The sequence below is a fragment of the Rhinoderma darwinii genome, chromosome 11 (assembly GCF_050947455.1).
Source record: "Rhinoderma darwinii isolate aRhiDar2 chromosome 11, aRhiDar2.hap1, whole genome shotgun sequence".
NCBI classification, from domain to species: Eukaryota; Metazoa; Chordata; class Amphibia; order Anura; family Rhinodermatidae; genus Rhinoderma; species Rhinoderma darwinii.
The window spans coordinates 87195748-87221043 of NC_134697.1; the positions used below are offsets into that span (position 1 = coordinate 87195748).

General features: G+C 47.4%; 1 protein-coding gene across 1 annotated transcript in view; it reads left to right on the forward strand.

Annotated features, from left to right (window-relative positions):
- LOC142662998 (uncharacterized) overlaps window positions 1-25296 on the forward strand; it is a 79345-nt gene that overhangs the window by 24976 nt on the left and 29073 nt on the right. Inside the window, exon 8 of the mRNA XM_075841292.1 lies at window positions 24801-24931. Within this exon, the coding sequence (XP_075697407.1) occupies window positions 24801-24931 (131 nt within the window). The remainder of the gene's footprint in view (window positions 1-24800; window positions 24932-25296) is intronic.

Genomic DNA, 25296 nt, shown 5'->3' on the forward strand with positions numbered 1-25296 from the left:
TGCACTCTCATATTGACAGCTGAGGAACTGTCTCTGCACTTTCATATTGACAGGTGAGGAACTGTCTCTGCAGTCTCATTGACAGGTGAGGAACTGTCTCTGCACTCTCATATTGACAGCTGAGGAACTGTCTCTGCAGTCTCATATTGACAGCTGAGGAACTGTCTCTGCACTCTCATATTGACAGCTGAGGAACTGTCTCTGCAGTCTCATATTGACAGCTGAGGAACTGTCTGCACTCTCATATTGACAGCTGAGGAACTGTCTCTGCACTCTCATATTGACAGGTGATGAACTGTCTGCACTCTCATATTGACAGCTGAGGAACTGTCTGCAGTCTCATATTGACAGCTGAGGAACTGTCTGCAGTCTCATATTGACAGCTGAGGAACTGTCTGCACTCTCATATTGACAGGTGATGAACTGTCTCTGCACTCTCATATTGACAGGTGATGAACTGTCTCTGCAGTCTCATATTGACAGCTGAGGAACTGTCTGCAGTCTCATATTGACAGCTGAGGAACTATCTCTGCACTCTCATATTGACAGGTGAGGAACTGTCTCTGCAGTCTCATATTGACAGGTGAGGAACTGTCTCTGCACTCTCATATTGACAGGTGAGGAACTGTCTGCACTCTCATATTGACAGGTGAGGAACTGTCTCTGCACTCTCATATTGACAGGTGAGGAACTGTCTCTGCACTCATATTGACAGCTGAGGAACTGTCTCTGCACTCTCATATTGACAGGTGAGGAACTGTCTCTGCACTCTCATATTGACAGGTGAGGAACTGTCTCTGCGGTCTCATATTGACAGCTGAGGAACTGTCTCTGCACTCTCATATTGACAGCTGAGGAACTGTCTCTGCAGTCTCATATTGACAGCTGAGGAACTGTCTCTGCAGTCTCATATTGACAGCTGAGGAACTGTCTCTGCAGTCTCATATTGACAGCTGAGGAATTGTCTCTGCAGTCTCATATTGACAGCTGAGGAACTGTCTCTGCACTCTCATATTGACAGCTGAGGAACTGTCTCTGCAGTTTCATTGATAGTCAGGTGAGGAACTGTCTCTGCAGTCTCATATTGACAGCTGAGGAACTGTCTCTGCAGTTTCATTGATAGTCAGGTGAGGAACTGTCTCTGCACTCTCATATTGACAGGTGAGTAACTGTCTCATATTGACAGCTGAGGAACTGTCTCTGCACTCTCATATTGACAGCTGAGGAACTGTCTCTGCACTCTCATATTGACAGGTGAGGAACTGTCTCTGCGGTCTCATATTGACAGCTGAGGAACTGTCTCTGCACTCTCATATTGACAGCTGAGGAACTGTCTCTGCAGTCTCATATTGACAGCTGAGGAACTGTCTCTGCAGTCTCATATTGACAGCTGAGGAACTGTCTCTGCAGTCTCATAATGACAGGTGATGAACTGTCTCTGCACTCATATTGAGAGCTGAGGAACTGTCTTTGCACTCTCATATTGACAGGTGAGGAACTGTCTCTGCACTCTCATATTGACAGGTGAGGAACTGTCTCTGCACTCTCATATTGACAGCTGAGGAACTGTCTCTGCAGTTTCATTGATAGTCAGGTGAGGAACTGTCTCTGCAGTCTCATATTGACAGCTGAGGAACTGTCTCTGCAGTTTCATTGATAGTCAGGTGAGGAACTGTCTCTGCACTCTCATATTGACAGGCGAGGAACTGTCTCATATTGACAGCTGAGGAACTGTCTCTGCACTCTCATATTGACAGCTGAGGAACTGTCTCTGCAGTCTCATATTGAGAGCTGAGGAACTGTCTCTGCAGTCTCATATTGACAGGTGAGAAACTGTCTCTGCAGTCTCATATTGACAGGTGGGGAACTGTCTCTGCAGTCTCATTGACAGGTGAGGGACTGTCTCTGCAGTCTCATTGACAGGTAAGAGAGGAACTGTCTCTGCACTCTCATATTGACAGCTGAGGAACTGTCTCTGCACTCTCATATTGACAGCTGAGGAACTGTCTCTGCACTCTCATATTGACAGCTGAGGAACTGTCTCTGCAGTCTCATATTGACAGGTGAGAGAGGAACTGTCTCTGCACTCTCATATTGACAGGTGAGGAACTGTCACTGCACTCTCATATTGACAGGTGAGGAACTGTCTCTGCAGTCTCATTGACAGGTGAGGGACTGTCTCTGCAGTCTCATTGACAGGTGAGAGAGGAACTGTCTCTGCACTCTCATATTGACAGCTGAGGAACTGTCTCTGCACTCTCATATTGACAGCTGAGGAACTGTCTGCAGTCTCATATTGACAGGTGAGAGAGGAACTGTCTGCACTCTCATATTGACAGGTGAGGAACTGTCTCTGCAATCTCATATTGACAGGTGAGGAACTGTCTCTGCACTCTCATATTGACAGCTGAGGAACTGTCTCTGCACTCTCATATTGACAGCTGAGGAACTGTCTCTGCACTCTCATATTGACAGGTGAGGAACTGTCTCTGCACTCTCATATTGACAGCTGAGGAACTGTCTCTGCACTCATATTGACAGGTGAGGAACTGTCTCTGCAGTCTCATATTGACAGCTGAGGAACTGTCTCTGCACTCTCATATTGACAGGTGAGGAACTGTCTGCACTCTCATATTGACAGGTGAGGAACTGTCTCTGCACTCTCATATTGACAGGTGAGGAACTGTCTGCACTCTCATATTGACAGGTGAGGAACTGTCTGCAGTCGCATATTGACAGGTGAGGAACTGTCTCTGCACTTATATTGACAGGTGATGAAATGTCTGCACTCTCATATTGACAGCTGAGGAACTGTCTCTGCACTCTCATATTGACAGCTGAGGAACTGTCTCTGCACTCTCATATTGACAGGTGAGGAACTGTCTGCAGTCTCATATTGAGAGCTGAGGAACTGTCTCTGCACTCTCATATTGACAGGTGAGGAACTGTCTCTGCACTCTCATATTGACAGCTGAGGAACTGTCTCTGCAGTCTCATATTGACAGCTGAGGAACTGTCTCTGCACTCTCATATTGACAGCTGAGGAACTGTCTCTGCAGTCTCATATTGACAGGTGATGAACTGTCTCTGCAGTCTCATTGACAGCTGAGGAACTGTCTCTGTACTCTCATATTGACAGCTGAGGAACTGTCTCTGCAGTCTCATATTGACAGGTGAGGAACTGTCTCTGCACTCTCATATTGACAGCTGAGGAACTGTCTCTGCACTTTCATATTGACAGGTGAGGAACTTTATCTGCAGTCTCATTGACAGGTGAGGAACTGTCTCTGCACTCTCATATTGACAGGTGAGGAACTGTCTCTGCAGTCTCATATTGACAGCTGAGGAACTGTCTCTGCACTCTCATATTGACAGCTGAGGAACTGTCTCTGCACTCTCATATTGACAGGTGAGGAACTGTCTCTGCACTCTCATATTGACAGGTGAGGAACTGTCTCTGCGGTCTCATATTGACAGCCGAGGAACTGTCTCTGCACTCTCATATTGACAGCTGAGGAACTGTCCCTGCAGTCTCATATTGACAGCTGAGGAACTGTCTCTGCAGTCTCATATTGACAGCTGAGGAACTGTCTCTGCAGTCTCATAATGACAGGTGATGAACTGTCTCTGCACTCATATTGAGAGCTGAGGAACTGTCTTTGCACTCTCATATTGACAGGTGAGGAACTGTCTCTGCACTCTCATATTGACAGGTGAGGAACTGTCTCTGCACTCTCATATTGACAGCTGAGGAACTGTCTCTGCAGTCTCATATTGAGAGCTGAGGAACTGTCTCTGCACTCTCATATTGACAGCTGAGGAACTGTCTCTGCAGTCTCATATTGACAGCTGAGGAACTGTCTCTGCAGTCTCATATTGACAGCTAAGGAACTGTATCTGCACTCTCATATTGACAGCTGAGGAACTGTCTCTGCACTCTCATATTGACAGCTGAGGAACTGTCTCGGCAGTCTCATATTGACAGCTGAGGAATTGTCTCTGCAGTCTCACATTGACAGCTGAGGAACTGTCTCTGCAGTCTCATATTGACAGCTGAGGAACTGTCTCTGCAGTTTCATTGATAGTCAGGTGAGGAACTGTCTCTGCACTCTCATATTGACAGCTGAGGAACTGTCTCTGCATTCTCATATTGACAGGTGAGGAACTGTCTCTGCAGTCTCATATTGACAGCTGAGGAACTGTCTCTGCACTCTCATATTGACAGCTGAGGAACTGTCTCTGCGGTCTCATATTGACAGCTGAGGAACTGTCTGCACTCTCATATTGACAGCTGAGGAACTGTCTCTGCAGTCTCATATTGACAGCTGAGGAACAGTCTCTGTACTCTCATATTGACAGGTGATGAACTGTCTGCACTCTCATATTGACAGCTGAGGAACTGTCTGCAGTCTCATATTGACAGCTGAGGAACTGTCTGCAGTCTCATATTGACAGCTGAGGAACAGTCTCTGTACTCTCATATTGACAGGTGATGAACTGTCTCTGCACTCTCATATTGACAGGTGATGAACTGTCTCTGCAGTCTCATATTGACAGCTGAGGAACTGTCTCTGCAGTCTCATATTGACAGCTAAGGAACTGTATCTGCACTCTCATATTGACAGCTGAGGAACTGTCTCTGCACTCTCCTATTGACAGGTGAGGAACTGTCTCTGCAGTCTCATATTGACAGGTGAGGAACTGTCTCTGCACTCTCATATTGACAGGTGAGGAACTGTCTCTGCACTCTCATATTGACAGCTGAGGAACTGTCTCTGCACTCTCATATTGACAGGTGAGGAACTGTCTCTGCACTCTCATATTGACAGGTGAGGAACTGTCTCTGCGGTCTCATATTGACAGCTGAGGAACTGTCTCTGCACTCTCATATTGACAGCTGAGGAACTGTCTCTGCAGTCTCATATTGACAGCTGAGGAACTGTATCTGCAGTCTCATATTGACAGCTGAGGAACTGTCTCTGCAGTCTCATAATGACAGGTGATGAACTGTCTCTGCACTCATATTGAGAGCTGAGGAACTGTCTTTGCACTCTCATATTGACAGGTGAGGAACTGTCTCTGCACTCTCATATTGACAGGTGAGGAACTGTCTCTGCACTCTCATATTGACAGCTGAGGAACTGTCTCTGCAGTTTCATTGATAGTCAGGTGAGGAACTGTCTCTGCAGTCTCATATTGACAGCTGAGGAACTGTCTCTGCAGTTTCATTGATAGTCAGGTGAGGAACTGTCTCTGCACTCTCATATTGACAGGTGAGGAACTGTCTCATATTGACAGCTGAGGAACTGTCTCTGCACTCTCATATTGACAGCTGAGGAACTGTCTCTGCAGTCTCATATTGAGAGCTGAGGAACTGTCTCTGCAGTCTCATATTGACAGCTGAGGAACTGTCTCTGCAGTCTCATATTGACAGCTAAGGAACTGTATCTGCACTCTCATATTGACAGCTGAGGAACTGTCTCTGCACTCTCATATTGACAGCTGAGGAACTGTCTCGGCAGTCTCATATTGACAGCTGAGGAATTGTCTCTGCACTCTCATATTGACAGCTGAGGAACTGTCTCTGCAGTTTCATTGATAGTCAGGTGAGGAACTGTCTCTGCACTCTCATATTGACAGCTGAGGAACTGTCTCTGCATTCTCATATTGACAGGTGAGGAACTGTCTCTGCAGTCTCATATTGACAGCTGAGGAACTGTCTCTGCAGTCTCATATTGACAGCTGAGGAACTGTCTGCACTTTCATATTGACAGCTGAGGAACTGTCTCTGCGGTCTCATATTGACAGCTGAGGAACTGTCTCTGCACTCTCATATTGACAGCTGAGGAACTGTCTCTGCAGTCTCATATTGACAGCTGAGGAACTGTCTCTGCACTCTCATATTGACAGGTGATGAACTGTCTCTGCACTCTCATATTGACAGCTGAGGAACTGTCTGCAGTCTCATATTGACAGCTGAGGAACTGTCTCTGCACTCTCATATTGACAGCTGAGGAACTGTCTTAAGTCTCATATTGACAGCTGAGGAACTGTCTCTGCACTCTCATATTGACAGCTTAGGAACTGTCTCTGCACTCTCATATTGACAGGTGAGGAACTGTCTCTGCAGTCTCATATTGACAGGTGGGGAACTGTCTCTGCAGTCTCATTGACAGGTGAGGGACTGTCTCTGCAGTCTCATTGACAGGTAAGAGAGGAACTGTCTCTGCACTCTCATATTGACAGCTGAGGAACTGTCTCTGCACTCTCATATTGACAGCTGAGGAACTGTCTCTGCACTCTCATATTGACAGCTGAGGAACTGTCTCTGCAGTCTCATATTGACAGGTGAGAGAGGAACTGTCTCTGCACTCTCATATTGACAGGTGAGGAACTGTCTCTGCACTCTCATATTGACAGGTGAGGAACTGTCTCTGCACTCTCATATTGACAGGTGAGGAACTGTCTCTGCAGTCTCATTGACTGGTGAGGGACTGTCTCTGCAGTCTCATTGACAGGTGAGAGAGGAACTGTCTCTGCACTCTCATATTGACAGGTGAGGAACTGTCTCTGCACTCTCATATTGACAGCTGAGGAACTGTCTCTGCACTATCATATTGACAGCTGAGGAACTGTCTCTGCAGTCTCATATTGACAGGTGAGAGAGGAACTGTCTGCACTCTCATATTGATAGGTGAGGAACTGTCTCTGCAATCTCATATTGACAGGTGAGGAACTGTCTCTGCACTCTCATATTGACAGCTGAGGAACTGTCTCTGCACTCTCATATTGACAGCTGAGGAACTGTCTCTGCACTCTCATATTGACAGCTGAGGAACTGTCTGCACTCATATTGACAGGTGAGGAACTGTCTCTGCAGTCTCATATTGACAGCTGAGGAACTGTCTCTGCACTCTCATATTGACAGGTGAGGAACTGTCTGCACTCTCATATTGACAGGTGAGGAACTGTCTCTGCACTCTCATATTGACAGGTGAGGAACTGTCTGCACTCTCATATTGACAGCTAAGGAACTGTCTGCAGTCTCATATTGACAGGTGAGGAACTGTCTCTGCACTCTCATATTGACAGCTGAGGAACTGTCTCTGCAGTCTCATATTGACAGCTGAGGAACTGTCTCTGCAGTCTCATATTGACAGGTGATGAACTGTCTGCACTCTCATATTGACAGCTGAGGAACTGTCTCTGCACTCTCATATTGACAGCTGAGGAACTGTCTCTGCACTCTCATATTGACAGGTGAGGAACTGTCTGCAGTCTCATATTGAGAGCTGAGGAACTGTCTCTGCACTCTCATATTGACAGGTGAGGAACTGTCTCTGCACTCTCATATTGACAGCTGAGGAACTGTCTCTGCAGTCTCATATTGACAGCTGAGGAACTGTCTCTGCACTCTCATATTGACAGCTGAGGAACTGTCTCTGCAGTCTCATATTGACAGGTGATGAACTGTCTCTGCAGTCTCATTGACAGCTGAGGAACTGTCTCTGCACTCTCATATTGACAGCTGAGGAACTGTCTCTGCAGTCTCATATTGACAGGTGAGGAACTGTCTCTGCACTCTCATATTGACAGCTGAGGAACTGTCTCTGCACTTTCATATTGACAGGTGAGGAACTGTCTCTGCAGTCTCATTGACAGGTGAGGAACTGTCTCTGCACTCTCATATTGACAGCTGAGGAACTGTCTCTGCAGTCTCATATTGACAGCTGAGGAACTGTCTCTGCACTCTCATATTGACAGCTGAGGAACTGTCTCTGCAGTCTCATATTGACAGCTGAGGAACTGTCTCTGCACTCTCATATTGACAGCTGAGGAACTGTCTCTGCACTCTCATATTGACAGGTGATGAACTGTCTCTGCACTCTCATATTGACAGCTGAGGAACTGTCTGCAGTCTCATATTGACAGCTGAGGAACTGTCTGCAGTCTCATATTGACAGCTGAGGAACTGTCTGCACTCTCATATTGACAGGTGATGAACTGTCTCTGCACTCATATTGACAGGTGATGAACTGTCTCTGCAGTCTCATATTGACAGCTGAGGAACTGTCTCTGCAGTCTCATATTGACAGCTGAGGAACTGTCTCTGCACTCTCATATTGACAGGTGAGGAACTGTCTCTGCAGTCTCATATTGACAGGTGAGGAACTGTCTCTGCACTCTCATATTGACAGGTGAGGAACTGTCTCTGCACTCTCATATTGACAGCTGAGGAACTGTCTCTGCACTCTCATATTGACAGGTGAGGAACTGTCTCTGCACTCTCATATTGACAGGTGAGGAACTGTCTCTGCGGTCTCATATTGACAGCTGAGGAACTGTCTCTGCACTCTCATATTGACAGCTGAGGAACTGTCTCTGCAGTCTCATATTGACAGCTGAGGAACTGTCTCTGCAGTCTCATATTGACAGCTGAGGAACTGTCTCTGCAGTCTCATAATGACAGGTGATGAACTGTCTCTGCACTCATATTGAGAGCTGAGGAACTGTCTTTGCACTCTCATATTGACAGGTGAGGAACTGTCTCTGCACTCTCATATTGACAGGTGAGGAACTGTCTCTGCACTCTCATATTGACAGCTGAGGAACTGTCTCTGCACTCTAATATTGACAGCTGAGGAACTGTCTCTGCAGTTTCATTGATAGTCAGGTGAGGAACTGTCTCTGCAGTCTCATATTGACAGCTGAGGAACTGTCTCTGCAGTTTCATTGATAGTCAGGTGAGGAACTGTCTCTGCACTCATATTGACAGGTGAGGAACTGTCTCATATTGACAGCTGAGGAACTGTCTCTGCACTCTCATATTGACAGCTGAGGAACTGTCTCTGCAGTCTCATATTGAGAGCTGAGGAACTGTCTCTGCAGTCTCATATTGACAGCTGAGGAACTGCTCTGCAGTCTCATATTGACAGCTAAGGAACTGTCTCTGCACTCTCATATTGACAGCTGAGGAACTGTCTCTGCACTCTCATATTGACAGCTGAGGAACTGTCTCGGCAGTCTCATATTGACAGCTGAGGAATTGTCTCTGCACTCTCATATTGACAGCTGAGGAACTGTCTCTGCAGTTTCATTGATAGTCAGGTGAGGAACTGTCTCTGCACTCTCATATTGACAGGTGAGGAACTGTCTCTGCAGTCTCATATTGACAGCTGAGGAACTGTCCCTGCAGTCTCATATTGACAGCTGAGGAACTGTCTCTGCACTATCATATTGACAGCTGAGGAACTGTCTCGGCAGTCTCATATTGACAGCTGAGGAACTGTCTCTGCACTCTCATATTGACAGCTGAGGAACTGTCTGCACTCTCATATTGACAGCTGAGAAACTGTCTCGGCAGTCTCATATTGACAGCTGAGGAACTGTCTCTGCAGTCTCATATTGACAGCTGAGGAACTGTCTCTGCAGTTTCATTGATAGTCAGGTGAGGAACTGTCTGCAGTCTCATATTGACAGCTGAGGAACTGTCTCTGCACTCTCATATTGACAGCTGAGGAACTGTCTCTGCAGTCTCATATTGACAGCTGAGGAACTGTCTCTGCACTCTCATATTGACAGCTGAGGAACTGTCTCTGCAGTCTCATATTGACAGCTGAGGAACTGTCTCTGCACTCTCATATTGACTGCTGAGGAACTGTCTCTGCACTCTCGTATTGACAGCTGAGGAACTGTCTCAGCAGTCTCATATTGACAGCTGAGGAACTGTCTCGGCAGTCTCATATTGACAGCTGAGGAACTGTCTCTGCACTCTCATATTGACAGCTGAGGAACTGTCTCTGCAGTCTCATATTGACAGCTGAGGAACTGTCTCTGCAGTCTCATATTGACAGCTGAGGAACTGTCTCTGCAGTCTCATATTGACAGCTGAGGAACTGTCTCTGCAGTCTCATATTGACAGCTGAGGAACTGTCTCTGCACTCTCATATTGACAGCTGAGGAACTGTCTGGGCAGTCTCATATTGAAAGCTGAGGAACTGTCTCTGCACTCTCATATTGACAGCTGAGGAACTGTCTCTGCAGTCTCATTGACAGGTGAGGAACTGTCTCTGCACTCTCATATTGACAGCTGAGGAACTGTCTCTGCACTCTCATATTGACAGCTGAGGAACTGTCTCTGCACTCTCATATTGACAGCTGAGGAACTGTCTGGGCAGTCTCATATTGACAGCTGAGGAACTGTCTCTGCACTCTCATATTGACAGCTGAGGAACTGTCTCTGCAGTCTCATATTGACAGCTGAGGAACTGACTCTGCAGTCTCATATTGACAGCTGAGGAGCTGTCTCTGCACTCTCATATTGACAGCTGAGGAACTGTCTCTGCACTTTCATATTGACAGGTGAGGAACTGTCTCTGCAGTCTCATATTGACAGGTGAGGAACTGTCTCTGCAGTCTCATATTGACCGCTGAGGAACTGTCTCTGCAGTCTCATATTGACAGGTGATGAACTGTCTCTGCACTCTCATATTGAGAGCTGAGGAACTGTCTCTGCACTCTCATATTGACAGCTGAGGAACTGTCTCTGCAGTCTCATATTGACAGCTGAGGAACTGTCTCTGCAGTCTCATATTGACAGCTGAGGAACTGTCTCTGCAGTCTCATATTGACAGCTGAGGAACTGTCTCTGCACTCTCATATTGACAGCTGAGGAACTGTCTGCACTCTCATATTGACAGCTGAGGAACTGTCTCTGCAGTCTCATATTGACAGCTGAGGAACTGTCTCTGCACTCTCATATTGACAGTTGAGGAACTGTCTCGGCAGTCTCATATTGACAGCTGAGGAACTGTCTCTGCAGTCTCATATTGACAGCTGAGGAACTGTCTCTGCAATCTCATATTGACAGCTGAGGAACTGTCTGGGCAGTCTCATATTGACAGCTGAGGAACTGTCTCTGCACTATCATATTGACAGCTGAGGAACTGTCTGCAGTCTCATATTGACAGCTGAGGAACTGTCTCTGCAGTTTCATTGATAGTCAGGTGAGGAACTGTCTCTGCAGTCTCATATTGACAGCTGAGGAACTATCTCTGCAGTCTCATATTGACAGCTGAGGAACTGTCTCTGCAGTTTCATTGATAGTCAGGTGATGAACTGTCTCGGCATTCTCATATTGACAGCTGAGGAACTGTCTCTGCACTCTAATATTGACAGCTGAGGAACTGTCTCTGCAGTTTCATTGATAGTCAGGTGAGGAACTGTCTCTGCACTCTCATATTGACAGGTGAGGAACTGTCTCATATTGACAGCTGAGGAACTGTCTCTGCACTCTCATATTGACAGCTGAGGAACTGTCTCTGCAGTCTCATATTGAGAGCTGAGGAACTGTCTCTGCAGTCTCATATTGACAGCTGAGGAACTGTCTCTGCAGTCTCATATTGACAGCTAAGGAACTGTATCTGCACTCTCATATTGACAGCTGAGGAACTGTCTCTGCACTCTCATATTGACAGCTGAGGAACTGTCTCGGCAGTCTCATATTGACAGGTGAGGAACTGTCTCAGCAGTCTCATATTGACAGCTGAGGAACTGTCTCTGCAGTCTCATATTGACAGCTGAGGAACTGTCTCTGCACTCTCATATTGACAGCTGAGGAACTGTCTCGGCAGTCTCATATTGACAGCTGAGGAACTGTCTCTGCACTCTCATATTGACAGCTGAGGAACTGTCTCGGCAGTCTCATATTGACAGCTGAGGAACTGTCTCTGCAGTTTCATTGATAGTCAGGTGAGGAACTGTCTGCAGTCTCATATTGACAGCTGAGGAACTGTCTCTGCACTCTCATATTGACAGCTGAGGAACTGTCTCTGCAGTCTCATATTGACAGCTGAGGAACTGTCTCTGCACTCTCATATTGACAGCTGAGGAACTGTCTCTGCACTCTCATATTGACTGCTGAGGAACTGTCTCTGCAGTCTCATATTGACAGCTGAGGAACTGTCTCTGCAGTCTCATATTGACAGCTGAGGAACTGTCTCTGCAGTCTCATATTGACAGCTGAGGAACTGTCTCTGCACTCTCATATTGACAGCTGAGGAACTGTCTGGGCAGTCTCATATTGACAGCTGAGGAACTGTCTCTGCACTCTCATATTGACAGCTGAGGAACTGTCTCTGCACTCTCATATTGACAGCTGAGGAACTGTCTCTGCACTCTCATATTGACTGCTGAGGAACTGTCTCTGCACTCTCGTATTGACAGCTGAGGAACTGTCTCGGCAGTCTCATATTGACAGCTGAGGAACTGTCTCGGCAGTCTCATATTGACAGCTGAGGAACTGTCTCTGCACTCTCATATTGACAGCTGAGGAACTGTCTCTGCAGTCTCATATTGACAGCTGAGGAACTGTCTCTGCACTCTCATATTGACAGCTGAGGAACTGTCTCTGCACTCTCATATTGACAGCTGAGGAACTGTCTGGGCAGTCTCATATTGACAGCTGAGGTACTGTCTCTGCACTCTCATATTGACAGCTGAGGAACTGTCTCTGCAGTCTCATATTGACAGCTGAGGAACTGTCTCTGCACTCTCATATTGACAGCTGAGGAACTGTCTGGGCAGTCTCATATTGACAGCTGAGGAACTGTCTCTGCACTCTCATATTGACAGTTGAGGAACTGTCTCTGCAGTCTCATTGACAGGTGAGGAACTGTCTCTGCACTCTCATATTGACAGCTGAGGAACTGTCTCTGCACTCTCATATTGACAGCTGAGGAACTGTCTCTGCACTCTCATATTGACAGCTGAGGAACTGTCTGGGCAGTCTCATATTGACAGCTGAGGAACTGTCTCTGCACTCTCATATTGACAGCTGAGGAACTGTCTCTGCAGTCTCATATTGACAGCTGAGGAACTGTCTCTGCAGTCTCATATTGACAGCTGAGGAACTGTCTCTGCACTCTCATATTGACAGCTGAGGTACTGTCTCGGCAGTCTCATATTGACAGCTGAGGAACTATCTCTGCACTCTCATATTGACAGCTGAGGAACTGTCTCGGCAGTCTCATATTGACAGCTGAGGAACTGTCTCTGCAGTCTCATATTGACAGCTGAGGAACTGTCTCTGCAGTTTCATTGATAGTCAGGTGAGGAACTGTCTGCAGTCTCATATTGACAGCTGAGGAACTGTCTCTGCACTCTCATATTGACAGCTGAGGAACTGTCTCTGCAGTCTCATATTGACAGCTGAGGAACTGTCTCTGCACTCATATTGACAGCTGAGGAACTGTCTCTGCACTCTCATATTGACAGCTGAGGAACTGTCTCTGCAGTCTCATATTGACAGCTGAGGAACTGTCTCTGCAGTCTCATATTGACAGCTGAGGAACTGTCTCTGCAGTCTCATATTGACAGCTGAGGAACTGACTCTGCACTCTCATATTGACAGCTGAGGAACTGTCTCTGCACTCTCATATTGGCAGCTGAGGAACTGTCTCTGCACTTTCATATTGACAGGTGAGGAACTATCTCTGCACTCTCATATTGACAGGTGAGGAACTGTCTCTGCAGTCTCATATTGACAGGTGAGGAACTGTCACTGCAGTCTCATATTGACCGCTGAGGAACTGTCTCTGCAGTCTCATATTGACAGGTGATGAACTGTCTCTGCACTCTCATATTGAGAGCTGAGGAACTGTCTCTGCACTCTCATATTGACAGCTGAGGAACTGTCTCTGCAGTCTCATATTGACAGCTGAGGAACTGTCTCTGCAGTCTCATATTGACAGCTGAGGAACTGTCTCTGCAGTCTCATATTGACAGGTGAGGAACTGTCTCTGCACTCTCATATTGACAGCAGAGGAACTGTCTGCACTCTCATATTGACAGCTGAGGAACTGTCTCTGCAGTCTCATATTGACAGCTGAGGAACTGTCTCTGCACTCTCATATTGACAGCTGAGGAACTGTCTCGGCAGTCTCATATTGACAGCTGAGGAACTGTCTCTGCAGTCTCATATTGACAGCTGAGGAACTGTCTCTGCACTCTCATATTGACAGCTGAGGAACTGTCTGCAGTCTCATATTGACAGCTGAGGAACTGTCTCTGCAGTTTCATTGATAGTCAGGTGAGGAACTGTCTCTGCAGTCTCATATTGACAGCTGAGGAACTGTCTCTGCAGTCTCATATTGACAGCTGAGGAACTATCTCTGCAGTCTCATATTGACAGCTGAGGAACTGTCTCTGCAGTCTCATATTGACAGCTGAGGAACTGTCTCTGCACTCTCATATTGACAGCTGAGGAACTGTCTGGGCAGTCTCATATTGACAGCTGAGGAACTGTCTCTGCACTCTCATATTGACAGCTGAGGAACTGTCTCTGCAGTCTCATATTGACAGCTGAGGAACTGTCTCTGCAGTCTCATATTGACAGCTGAGGAACTGTCTCTGCACTCTCATATTGACAGCTGAGGAACTGTCTGGGCAGTCTCATATTGACAGCTGAGGAACTGTCTCTGCACTCTCATAGTGACAGCTGAGGAACTGTCTCTGCAGTCTCATTGACAGGTGAGGAACTGTCTCTGCACTCTCATATTGACAGCTGAGGAACTGTCTCTGCACTCTCATATTGACAGCTGAGGAACTGTCTCTGCACTCTCATATTGACAGCTGAGGAACTGTCTCTGCACTCTCATATTGACAGCTGAGGAACTGTCTGGGCAGTCTCATATTGACAGCTGAGGAACTGTCTCTGCACTCTCATATTGACAGCTGAGGAACTGTCTCTGCAGTCTCATATTGACAGCTGAGGAACTGTCTCTGCAGTCTCATATTGACAGCTGAGGAACTGTCTCTGCAGTCTCATATTGACAGCTGAGGAACTGTCTCTGCAGTGTCATATTGACAGCTGAGGAACTGTCTCTGCAGTCTCATATTGACAGCTGAGGAACTGTCTCTGCACTCTCATATTGACAGCTGAGGAACTGTCTCTGCACTCTCATATTGACAGCTGAGGAACTGTCTCTGCAGTCTCATATTGACAGCTGAGGAACTGTCTCTGCAGTCTCATATTGACAGCTGAGGAACTGTCTCTGCACTCTCATATTGACAGCTGAGGAACTGTCTGGGCAGTCTCATATTGACAGCTGAGGAACTGTCTCTGCACTCTCATATTGACAGCTGAGGAACTGTCTCTGCAGTCTCATTGACAGGTGAGGAACTGTCTCTGCACTCTCATATTGACAGCTGAGGAACTGTCTCTGCACTCTCATATTGACAGCTGAGGAACTGTCTCTGCACTCATATTGACAGCTGAGGAACTGTCTGGGCAGTCTCATATTGACAGCTGAGGAACTGTCTCTGCACTCTCATATTGACAGCTGAGGAACTGTCTCTGCAGTCTAATATTGACAGCTGAGGAACTGTCTCTGCGCTCTCATATTGACAGCTGAGGAACTGTCTCTGCAGTCTCATATTGACAGCTAAGGAACTGTCTCTGCACTCTCATATTGACTGCTGAGGAACTGTCTCTGCACTCTCGTATTGACAGCTGAGGAACTGTCTCGGCAGTCTCATATTGACAGCTGAGGAACTGTCTCGGCAGTCTCATATTGACAGCTGAGGAACTGTCTCTGCACTCTCATATTGACAGCTGAGGAACTGTCTCTGCACTCTCATATTGACAGCTGAGGAACTGTCTCTGCAGTCTCATATTGACAGCTGAGGAACTGTCTCTGCAGTCTCATATTGACAGCTGAGGAACTGTCTCTGCAGTCTCATATTGACAGCTGAGGAACTGTCTGGGCAGTCTCATATTGACAGCTGAGGAACTGACTCTGCACTCTCATATTGACAGCTGAGGAACTGTCTCTGCACTCTCATATTGGCAGCTGAGGAACTGTCTCTGCACTTTCATATTGACAGGTGAGGAACTATCTCTGCACTCTCATATTGACAGGTGAGGAACTGTCTCTGCAGTCTCATATTGACAGGTGAGGAACTGTCACTGCAGTCTCATATTGACCGCTGAGGAACTGTCTCTGCAGTCTCATATTGACAGGTGATGAACTGTCTCTGCACTCTCATATTGAGAGCTGAGGAACTGTCTCTGCACTCTCATATTGACAGCTGAGGAACTGTCTCTGCAGTCTCATATTGACAGCTGAGGAACTGTCTCTGCAGTCTCATATTGACAGCTGAGGAACTGTCTCTGCAGTCTCATATTGACAGGTGAGGAACTGTCTCTGCACTCTCATATTGACAGCAGAGGAACTGTCTGCACTCTCATATTGACAGCTGAGGAACTGTCTCTGCAGTCTCATATTGACAGCTGAGGAACTGTCTCTGCACTCTCATATTGACAGCTGAGGAACTGTCTCGGCAGTCTCATATTGACAGCTGAGGAACTGTCTCTGCAGTCTCATATTGACAGCTGAGGAACTGTCTCTGCACTCTCATATTGACAGCTGAGGAACTGTCTGCAGTCTCATATTGACAGCTGAGGAACTGTCTCTGCAGTTTCATTGATAGTCAGGTGAGGAACTGTCTCTGCAGTCTCATATTGACAGTTGAGGAACTATCTCTGCAGTCTCATATTGACAGCTGAGGAACTGTCTCTGCAGTCTCATATTGACAGCTGAGGAACTGTCTCTGCACTCTCATATTGACAGCTGAGGAACTGTCTGGGCAGTCTCATATTGACAGCTGAGGAACTGTCTCTGCACTCTCATATTGACAGCTGAGGAACTGTCTCTGCAGTCTCATATTGACAGCTGAGGAACTGTCTCTGCAGTCTCATATTGACAGCTGAGGAACTGTCTCTGCACTCTCATATTGACAGCTGAGGAACTGTCTGGGCAGTCTCATATTGACAGCTGAGGAACTGTCTCTGCACTCTCATAGTGACAGCTGAGGAACTGTCTCTGCAGTCTCATTGACAGGTGAGGAACTGTCTCTGCACTCTCATATTGACAGCTGAGGAACTGTCTCTGCACTCTCATATTGACAGCTGAGGAACTGTCTCTGCACTCTCATATTGACAGCTGAGGAACTGTCTCTGCACTCTCATATTGACAGCTGAGGAACTGTCTCTGCAGTCTCATATTGACAGCTGAGGAACTGTCTCTGCAGTCTCATATTGACAGCTGAGGAACTGTCTCTGCACTCTCATATTGACAGCTGAGGAACTGTCTGGGCAGTCTCATATTGACAGCTGAGGAACTGTCTCTGCACTCTCATAGTGACAGCTGAGGAACTGTCTCTGCAGTCTCATTGACAGGTGAGGAACTGTCTCTGCACTCTCATATTGACAGCTGAGGAACTGTCTCTGCACTCTCATATTGACAGCTGAGGAACTGTCTCTGCACTCTCATATTGACAGCTGAGGAACTGTCTCTGCACTCTCATATTGACAGCTGAGGAACTGTCTCTGCAGTCTCATATTGACAGCTGAGGAACTGTCTCTGCAGTCTCATATTGACAGCTGAGGAACTGTCTCTGCAGTCTCATATTGACAGCTGAGGAACTGTCTCTGCAGTCTCATATTGACAGCTGAGGAACTGTCTCTGCAGTCTCATATTGACAGCTGAGGAACTGTCTCTGCACTCTCATATTGACAGCTGAGGAACTGTCTCTGCACTCTCATATTGACAGCTGAGGAACTGTCTCTGCAGTCTCATATTGACAGCTGAGGAACTGTCTCTGCAGTCTCATATTGACAGCTGAGGAACTGTCTCTGCACTCTCATATTGACAGCTGAGGAACTGTCTGGGCAGTCTCATATTGACAGCTGAGGAACTGTCTCTGCACTCTCATATTGACAGCTGAGGAACTGTCTCTGCAGTCTCATTGACAGGTGAGGAACTGTCTCTGCACTCTCATATTGACAGCTGAGGAACTGTCTCTGCACTCTCATATTGACAGCTGAGGAACTGTCTCTGCACTCATATTGACAGCTGAGGAACTGTCTGGGCAGTCTCATATTGACAGCTGAGGAACTGTCTCTGCACTCTCATATTGACAGCTGAGGAACTGTCTCTGCAGTCTCATATTGACAGCTGAGGAACTGTCTCTGCACTCTCATATTGACAGCTGAGGAACTGTCTCTGCAGTCTCATATTGACAGCTAAGGAACTGTCTCTGCACTCTCATATTGACTGCTGAGGAACTGTCTCTGCACTCTCGTATTGACAGCTGAGGAACTGTCTCGGCAGTCTCATATTGACAGCTGAGGAACTGTCTCGGCAGTCTCATATTGACAGCTGAGGAACTGTCTCTGCACTCTCATATTGACAGCTGAGGAACTGTCTCTGCACTCTCATATTGACAGCTGAGGAACTGTCTCTGCAGTCTCATATTGACAGCTGAGGAACTGTCTGCAGTCTCATATTGACAGCTGAGGAACTGTCTCTGCAGTCTCATATTGACAGCTGAGGAACTGTCTGGGCAGTCTCATATTGACAGCTGAGGAACTGTCTCTGCACTCTCATATTGACAGCTGAGGAACTGTCTCTGCAGTCTCATATTGACAGCTGAGGAACTGTCTCTGCAGTCTCATATTGACAGCTGAGGAACTGTCTCTGCACTCTCATATTGACAGCTGAGGAACTGTCTGGGCAGTCTCATATTGACAGCTGAGGAACTGTCTGGGCAGTCTCATATTGACAGCTGAGGAACTGTCTGGGCAGTCTCATATTGACAGCTGAGGAACTGTCTCTGCACTCTCATATTGACAGCTGAGGAACTGTCTGGGCAGTCTCATATTGACAGCTGAGGAACTGTCTCTGCAGTCTCATATTGACAGCTGAGGAACTGTCTCTGCAGTTTCATTGATAGTCAGGTGAGGAACTGTCTCTGCACTCTCATATTGACAGGTGAGGAACTGTCTCATATTGACAGCTGAGGAACTGTCTCTGCAGTTTCATTGATAGTCAGGTGAGGAACTGTCTTACTTCTTTCAGCCACGAATACACTGGAGCTGTCTCCTCTGCAATCACACGTAAGAAAACAGAATCTTCATCTCCACATCTTTCTGGGTTGTATTAGACCACAAGAAAATGGCCGCCACTCTCCAAAGATCTGACGAATTAGGTTAAGGGGCGTGGCCAGGCTCGTGTAGCTACATTTAATAGACAAGAAAGTGAAGTGTCATAACATCCGGGTCAGAGGTGAGGAGGGGGCGGCACTGAGGACCCGGCACAAAGGAGACATTGATAAGCCTGGCAGCGGGTAATGTATTGTACCCTTATACTAAATGTCATATACAGTAGGAGCGGACTGCTGTGTCCCGCTATGTCTCGTTATTAGAATACAGAAGGAGCAGACTCTGGTGCACTCTATGTTTTTAGTTATAACATATTGGAAGCGGATTCTGGTACAGTAGACGGCAAGCTTCAGTGTCTCATCTGTTATAACACTGGAGCAGCAGACTCTGGTGTACTTACTGTCTATCATAATACAGGAGGAGCAGACTGGTGTGCTGTGTGACATTATACAGGAGGAGCAGACTGGTGTGCTGTGTGACATTATACAGGAGGAGCAGACTGGTGTGCTGTGTGACATTATACAGGAGGAGCAGACTGGTGTGCTGTGTGACATTATACAGGAGGAGCAGACTCTGGTGTACTTACTGTCTATCATAATACAGGAGGAGCAGACTGGTGTGCTGTGTGACATTATACAGGAGGAGCAGACTGGTGTGCTGTGTGACATTATACAGGAGGAGCAGACTGGTGTGCTGTGTGACATTATACAGGAGGAGCAGACTCTGGTGTACTTACTGTCTATCATAATACAGGAGGAGCAGACTGGTGTGCTGTGTGACATTATACAGGAGGAGCAGACTGGTGTGCTGTGTGACATTATACAGGAGGAGCAGACTGGTGTGCTGTGTGACATTATACAGGAGGAGCAGACTGGTGTGCTGTGTGACATTATACAGGAGGAGCAGACTCTGGTGTACTTACTGTCTATCATAATACAGGAGGAGCAGACTGGTGTGCTGTGTGACATTATACAGGAGGAGCAGACTGGTGTGCTGTGTGACATTATACAGGAGGAGCAGACTGGTGTGCTGTGTGACATTATACAGGAGGAGCAGACTCTGGTGTACTTACTGTCTATCATAATACAGGAGGAGCAGACTGGTGTGCTGTGTGACATTATACAGGAGGAGCAGACTGGTGTGCTGTGTGACATTATACAGGAGGAGCAGACTGGTGTGCTGTGTGACATTATACAGGAGGAGCAGACTGGTGTGCTGTGTGACATTATACAGGAGGAGCAGACTGGTGTACTGTGTGACATTATACAGGGGGAGCAGACTCTGGTGTACTGTGTGACATTATACAGGGGGAGCAGACTCTGGTGTACTTACTGTCTATCATAATACAGGAGGAGCAGACTGGTGTGCTGTCTGACATTATACAGGAGGAGCAGACACTGTTGTCACGCCTTTAATTCTAATACTGGGCGAGCAGACTATGGTGTACAATTTGTCCTTATTACAATGCAGGAGGAGCAGACTGTTGTCCTGAGGATGTCTTGTTGGTATAATACAGTATTCTGGTGTCCTGTATGATAGCCACATACAGCAGGAGCAACCTCTGGTGTCCCGTATGATAGCCACATACAGCAGGAGCAGCCTCTGGTGTCCTGTATGATAGCCACATACAGCAGGAGCAGCCTCTGGTGTCCTGTATGATAGCCACATACAGGAGGAGCAGCCTCTGGTGTCCTGTATGATAGCCACATACAGCAGGAGCAGCCTCTGGTGTCCTGTATGATAGCCACATACAGCAGGAGCAGCCTCTGGTGTCCTGCATGATAGCCACATACAGGAGGAGCAGCCTCTGGTGTCCCGCATGATAGCCACATACAGCAGGAGCAACCTCTGGTGTCCCGTATGATAGCCACATACAGCAGGAGCAGCCTCTGGTGTCCTGTATGATAGCCACATACAGGAGGAGCAGCCTCTGGTGTCCTGTATGATAGCCACATACAGCAGGAGCAGCCTCTGGTGTCCTGTATGATAGCCACATACAGGAGGAGCAGCCTCTGGTGTCCTGTATGATAGCCACATACAGGAGGAGCAGCCTCTGGTGTCCTGTATGATAGCCACATACAGCAGGAGCAGCCTCTGGTGTCCTGTATGATAGCCACATACAGCAGGAGCAGCCTCTGGTGTCCTGCATGATAGCCACATACAGGAGGAGCAGCCTCTGGTGTCCTGCATGATAGCCACATACAGGAGGAGCAGCCTCTGGTGTCCTGTATTATAGCCACATACAGCAGGAGCAACCTCTGGTGTCCCGTATGATAGCCACATACAGCAGGAGCAGCCTCTGGTGTCCCGTATGATAGCCACATACAGGAGGAGCAGCCTCTGGTGTCCCGTATGATAGACACATACAGCAGGAGCAGCCTCTGGTGTCCCGTATGATAGCCACATACAGCAGGAGCAACCTCTGGTGTCCCGTATGATAGCCACATACCGGAGGAGCAGCCTCTGGTGTCCCGTATGATAGCCGCATACAGCAGGAGCAGCCTCTGGTGTCCCGTATGATAGCCGCATACAGGAGGAACAGCCTCTGGTGTCCCGTATGATAGCCGCATACAGGAGGAGCAGCCTCTGGTGTCCCGTATGATAGCCGCATACAGGAGGAGCAGCCTCTGGTGTCCCGTATGATAGACGCATACAGGAGGAGCAGCCTCTGGTGTCCCGTATGATAGCCGCATACAGGAGGAGCAGCCTCTGGTGTCCCGTATGATAGCCGCATACAGGAGGAGCAGCCTCTGGTGTCCCGTATGATAGCCGCATACAGGAGGAGCAGCCTCTGGTGTCCCGTATGATAGCCGCATACAGGAGGAGCAGCCTCTGGTGTCCCGTATGATAGCCGCATACAGGAGGAGCAGCCTCTGGTGTCCCGTATGATAGCCGCATACAGGAGGAGCAGCCTCTGGTGTCCCGTATGATAGCCGCATACAGGAGGAGCAGCCTCTGGTGTCCCGTATGATAGCCGCATACAGGAGGAGCAGCCTCTGGTGTCCCGTATGATAGCCGCATACAGGAGGAGCAGCCTCTGGTGTCCCGTATGATAGCCGCATACAGGAGGAGCAGCCTCTGGTGTCCCGTATGATAGCCACATACAGGAGGAGCAGCCTCTGGTGTCCCGTATGATAGCCACATACAGCAGGAGCAGCCTCTGGTGTCCCGTATGATAGCCACATACAGCAGGAGCAGCCTCTGGTGTCCTGTATGATAGCCACATACAGCAGGAGCAGCCTCTGGTGTCCCGTATGATAGCCACATACAGGAGGAGCAGCCTCTGGTGTCCCGTATGATAGCCACATACAGGAGGAGCAGCCTCTGGTGTCCCGTATGATAGCCACATACAGCAGGAGCAGCCTCTGGTGTCCCGTATGATAGCCACATACAGCAGGAGCAGCCTCTGATGTCCCGTATGATAGCCACATACAGCAGGAGCAGCCTCTGGTGTCCTGTATGATAGCCACATACAGGAGGAGCAGCCTCTGGTGTCCTGTATGATAGCCACATACAGGAGGAGCAGCCTCTGGTGTCCTGTATGATAGACACATACAGGAGGAGCAGCCTCTGGTGTCCCGTATGATAGCCACATACAGGAGTTTGCAATGTTGGACAATACTAGAAGATGTGACCCGTGTTACCACGTGAGATACAGAACGGTCCAAAACAATCAGACATCCTAGGGTTGGGGATCTGCTGTCTATGTTGTTGTCTTTTATTGGTGACATGACATGGTGGGTTGTGTCTGGGATTGCAGCTCGGCGCCGTTGAAATAAATGGGGCTGAGTTGCAATTCCACACACAACCTAGGGACAGGCGTGGCGCTGTTTTTGGAAAAAAAGCAGACAAGCAAACCTATCGTCCATATGAAAACACTACTTGGAGGGGCTTTGTGGGATGATGAAGGTAAAGATCTATAAGGTCTTGGATAATACTTTTTGGTAGAGTATCTCCAAATATCTACGCAAGATATCCTCAAATTAAATCACGTGGACATCTTATTAGTAGGTGACCAGGGAAGACTGCTTGAGTGTATCTGCGAGAACCAATGAAATTCCATTTGATAGTCTTTTAGTCCTAGGCCGCTATATAACGTAATTGGCTGGTAAGATTAGACTCCTTTATATTGTGTGAAAATTGGCGTAAACCTCCACCATTACCGATGAACAACAGACAATAATACTGATGGTTGGAGCGAAAAACCCTTCTTTGGCAAGAAGAAATGATCTTTTTTTGGAACCAGTAGGCACGAGAGTCTTTATTAGTTACTTAGGTTTTTCTTTGGCGATCCTATAAGGGCATAGAATTACCCTAGACATGGATTGGTAGAATCTATGTAGTGAAGATGGTCACAATACCAGACGTACAGTAGAGCTATGTTCACACAGGGTGGATACGCTGCATAAAAGCACACAGCGTATCCGCCCTGATTCCCGCAGGGAATTCCGGTAGAAAAACCGCATTCAATTGTGGTGCAGTTTTTCTACGGGAATGTCCGCTGCGGAAAACTGCACGTTTAAAAAAAAAAAAAAGTCCCCGTAGCCATGGCGACGCGTCCCTCTGCCGTCCTGCAGCCCGGCTTACTACTGCCATTTTATTCCATGTGACCGCTGCAGCATGTGATTGGCTGCGGAGGTCACATGGGATGAAATGTCATCCCAGGAGGCTGGCCTGGACGAAGAAGCACAGAATTCTGGGTAAATATAAGATTTGTTCAATTTCCTAAGTCACGATTTTTGCAGTGGAATCGCAGCTTTTCCGCCGCAAAAATCGCAACATAAAAGCAACGATTCTGCAACATTAAAAAAAAACAACGCACCGCAGGTCAATTTATAAATGTTATTTTACGCAGCGTACGGAGGAGGTTTGTTCACGTCTCATCCCCTCTGCTGCTACTGTATTACGCTGCCGATTTTGATGGAATCCGTATTTACGCTACGTGTGAACCCGGCCTAATACTTCTGGTGCCTACAAAATACTGTTCCCTGTTAATGATCTGCATTAGATCTGTCACCTCAATTTGCCTTCCTGGGTAAGGGCAGCGGTTTACAGGAATACGTCTGTTCTCCTATTCGCCAAAACGGCACCCAAAAAAAATAATGTACCATTTTGCTAATAGGAGTGATCAGAGAATACACTGGACTCAAAATCATGAGTCCGGTGTTTTTATGGGATCGCTGTCCCGCCTCCCCTCGTCCTCCTCAGTGATTGACAAGCTGCCGTGAATGCAGATACACAACAGCCGACCGTCAAGAACCTAATGTCCCCCCATAATGTTTATTGGATGTGGCAAATCGGGCACTCGCTATTAGATTTTGTAGTCCTGTTTTAAAGCCTATAAACCAAAGCAGCTGAATTAATTTCTCGAGTCCTAGGCCAGTCCATCGCAAAATGCCACCTACTATGTCTTTTGAAGGCCAAGACACCGCACATGTCTCTAATGATGGCCCTGTAGGAACGCTTAAAGGATTATTCCCATTTATGGCATATTCCCAGGGACCAAGCGGGGATGTGGCCGCTGCATCGAGGCAGAGAATGAATGGAAAAGGTTGTCGCGCATATACACGGCCCTCTTAATTTACTTCTTTACACGGCCGCCTTACCAGGGGGTCGGGGGTTCCCCGTTCTTGACTAAGTTGCAGTTCCCAGAGCTTAGACCCGAATCTATCAGTCATTTATGGCATATCCTGTGGATATGCCATAAAGATCTTAGATGGGAACACCCCTTGAATGTGTATATAGAAATCGGCTTTTGTTGGTTAATTCAAATTTTTTTTTCTTTTATTTCTTACAGGTCTTGGGGTCGAGATGAAATATTCTATGCGTCATCAGACTGATTCACTGAGGATGGTGGAAGGAAGGAGGAATAATACTGAGCTGATATTGAATCTGACCCTGGAGATTGTCTACCTGCTGACGGGCGAGGTGAGGGATTCTGTATATACTAACGGGGCGTCCTAGTAATAACAAAAATAATAATCTTTATGCAGAATCAATCTGCAATATATATCTATGTATTGAGGGGAAGGGAGGGGGGGGGGTATTAAAACTTAAAAAAAGAAATCCAGTGAAACTTCCCCAGGTGACCACCCCCATCCAGACTAACTTCTCTGTGACCGATTTTCACAAACTATAATAGTCTATGGAAGCTGCCCGGCTATAAACAGACCACTTCCTAATGCGACCAAAGACCACTTTTTTTTAACAACTTTTTCAGTAGGAACCTCTTTAACCCCTTCCCGCATTTTCACGTACAGTTACGTGATGGGGGCTGGTGTTTTTCCGCAATT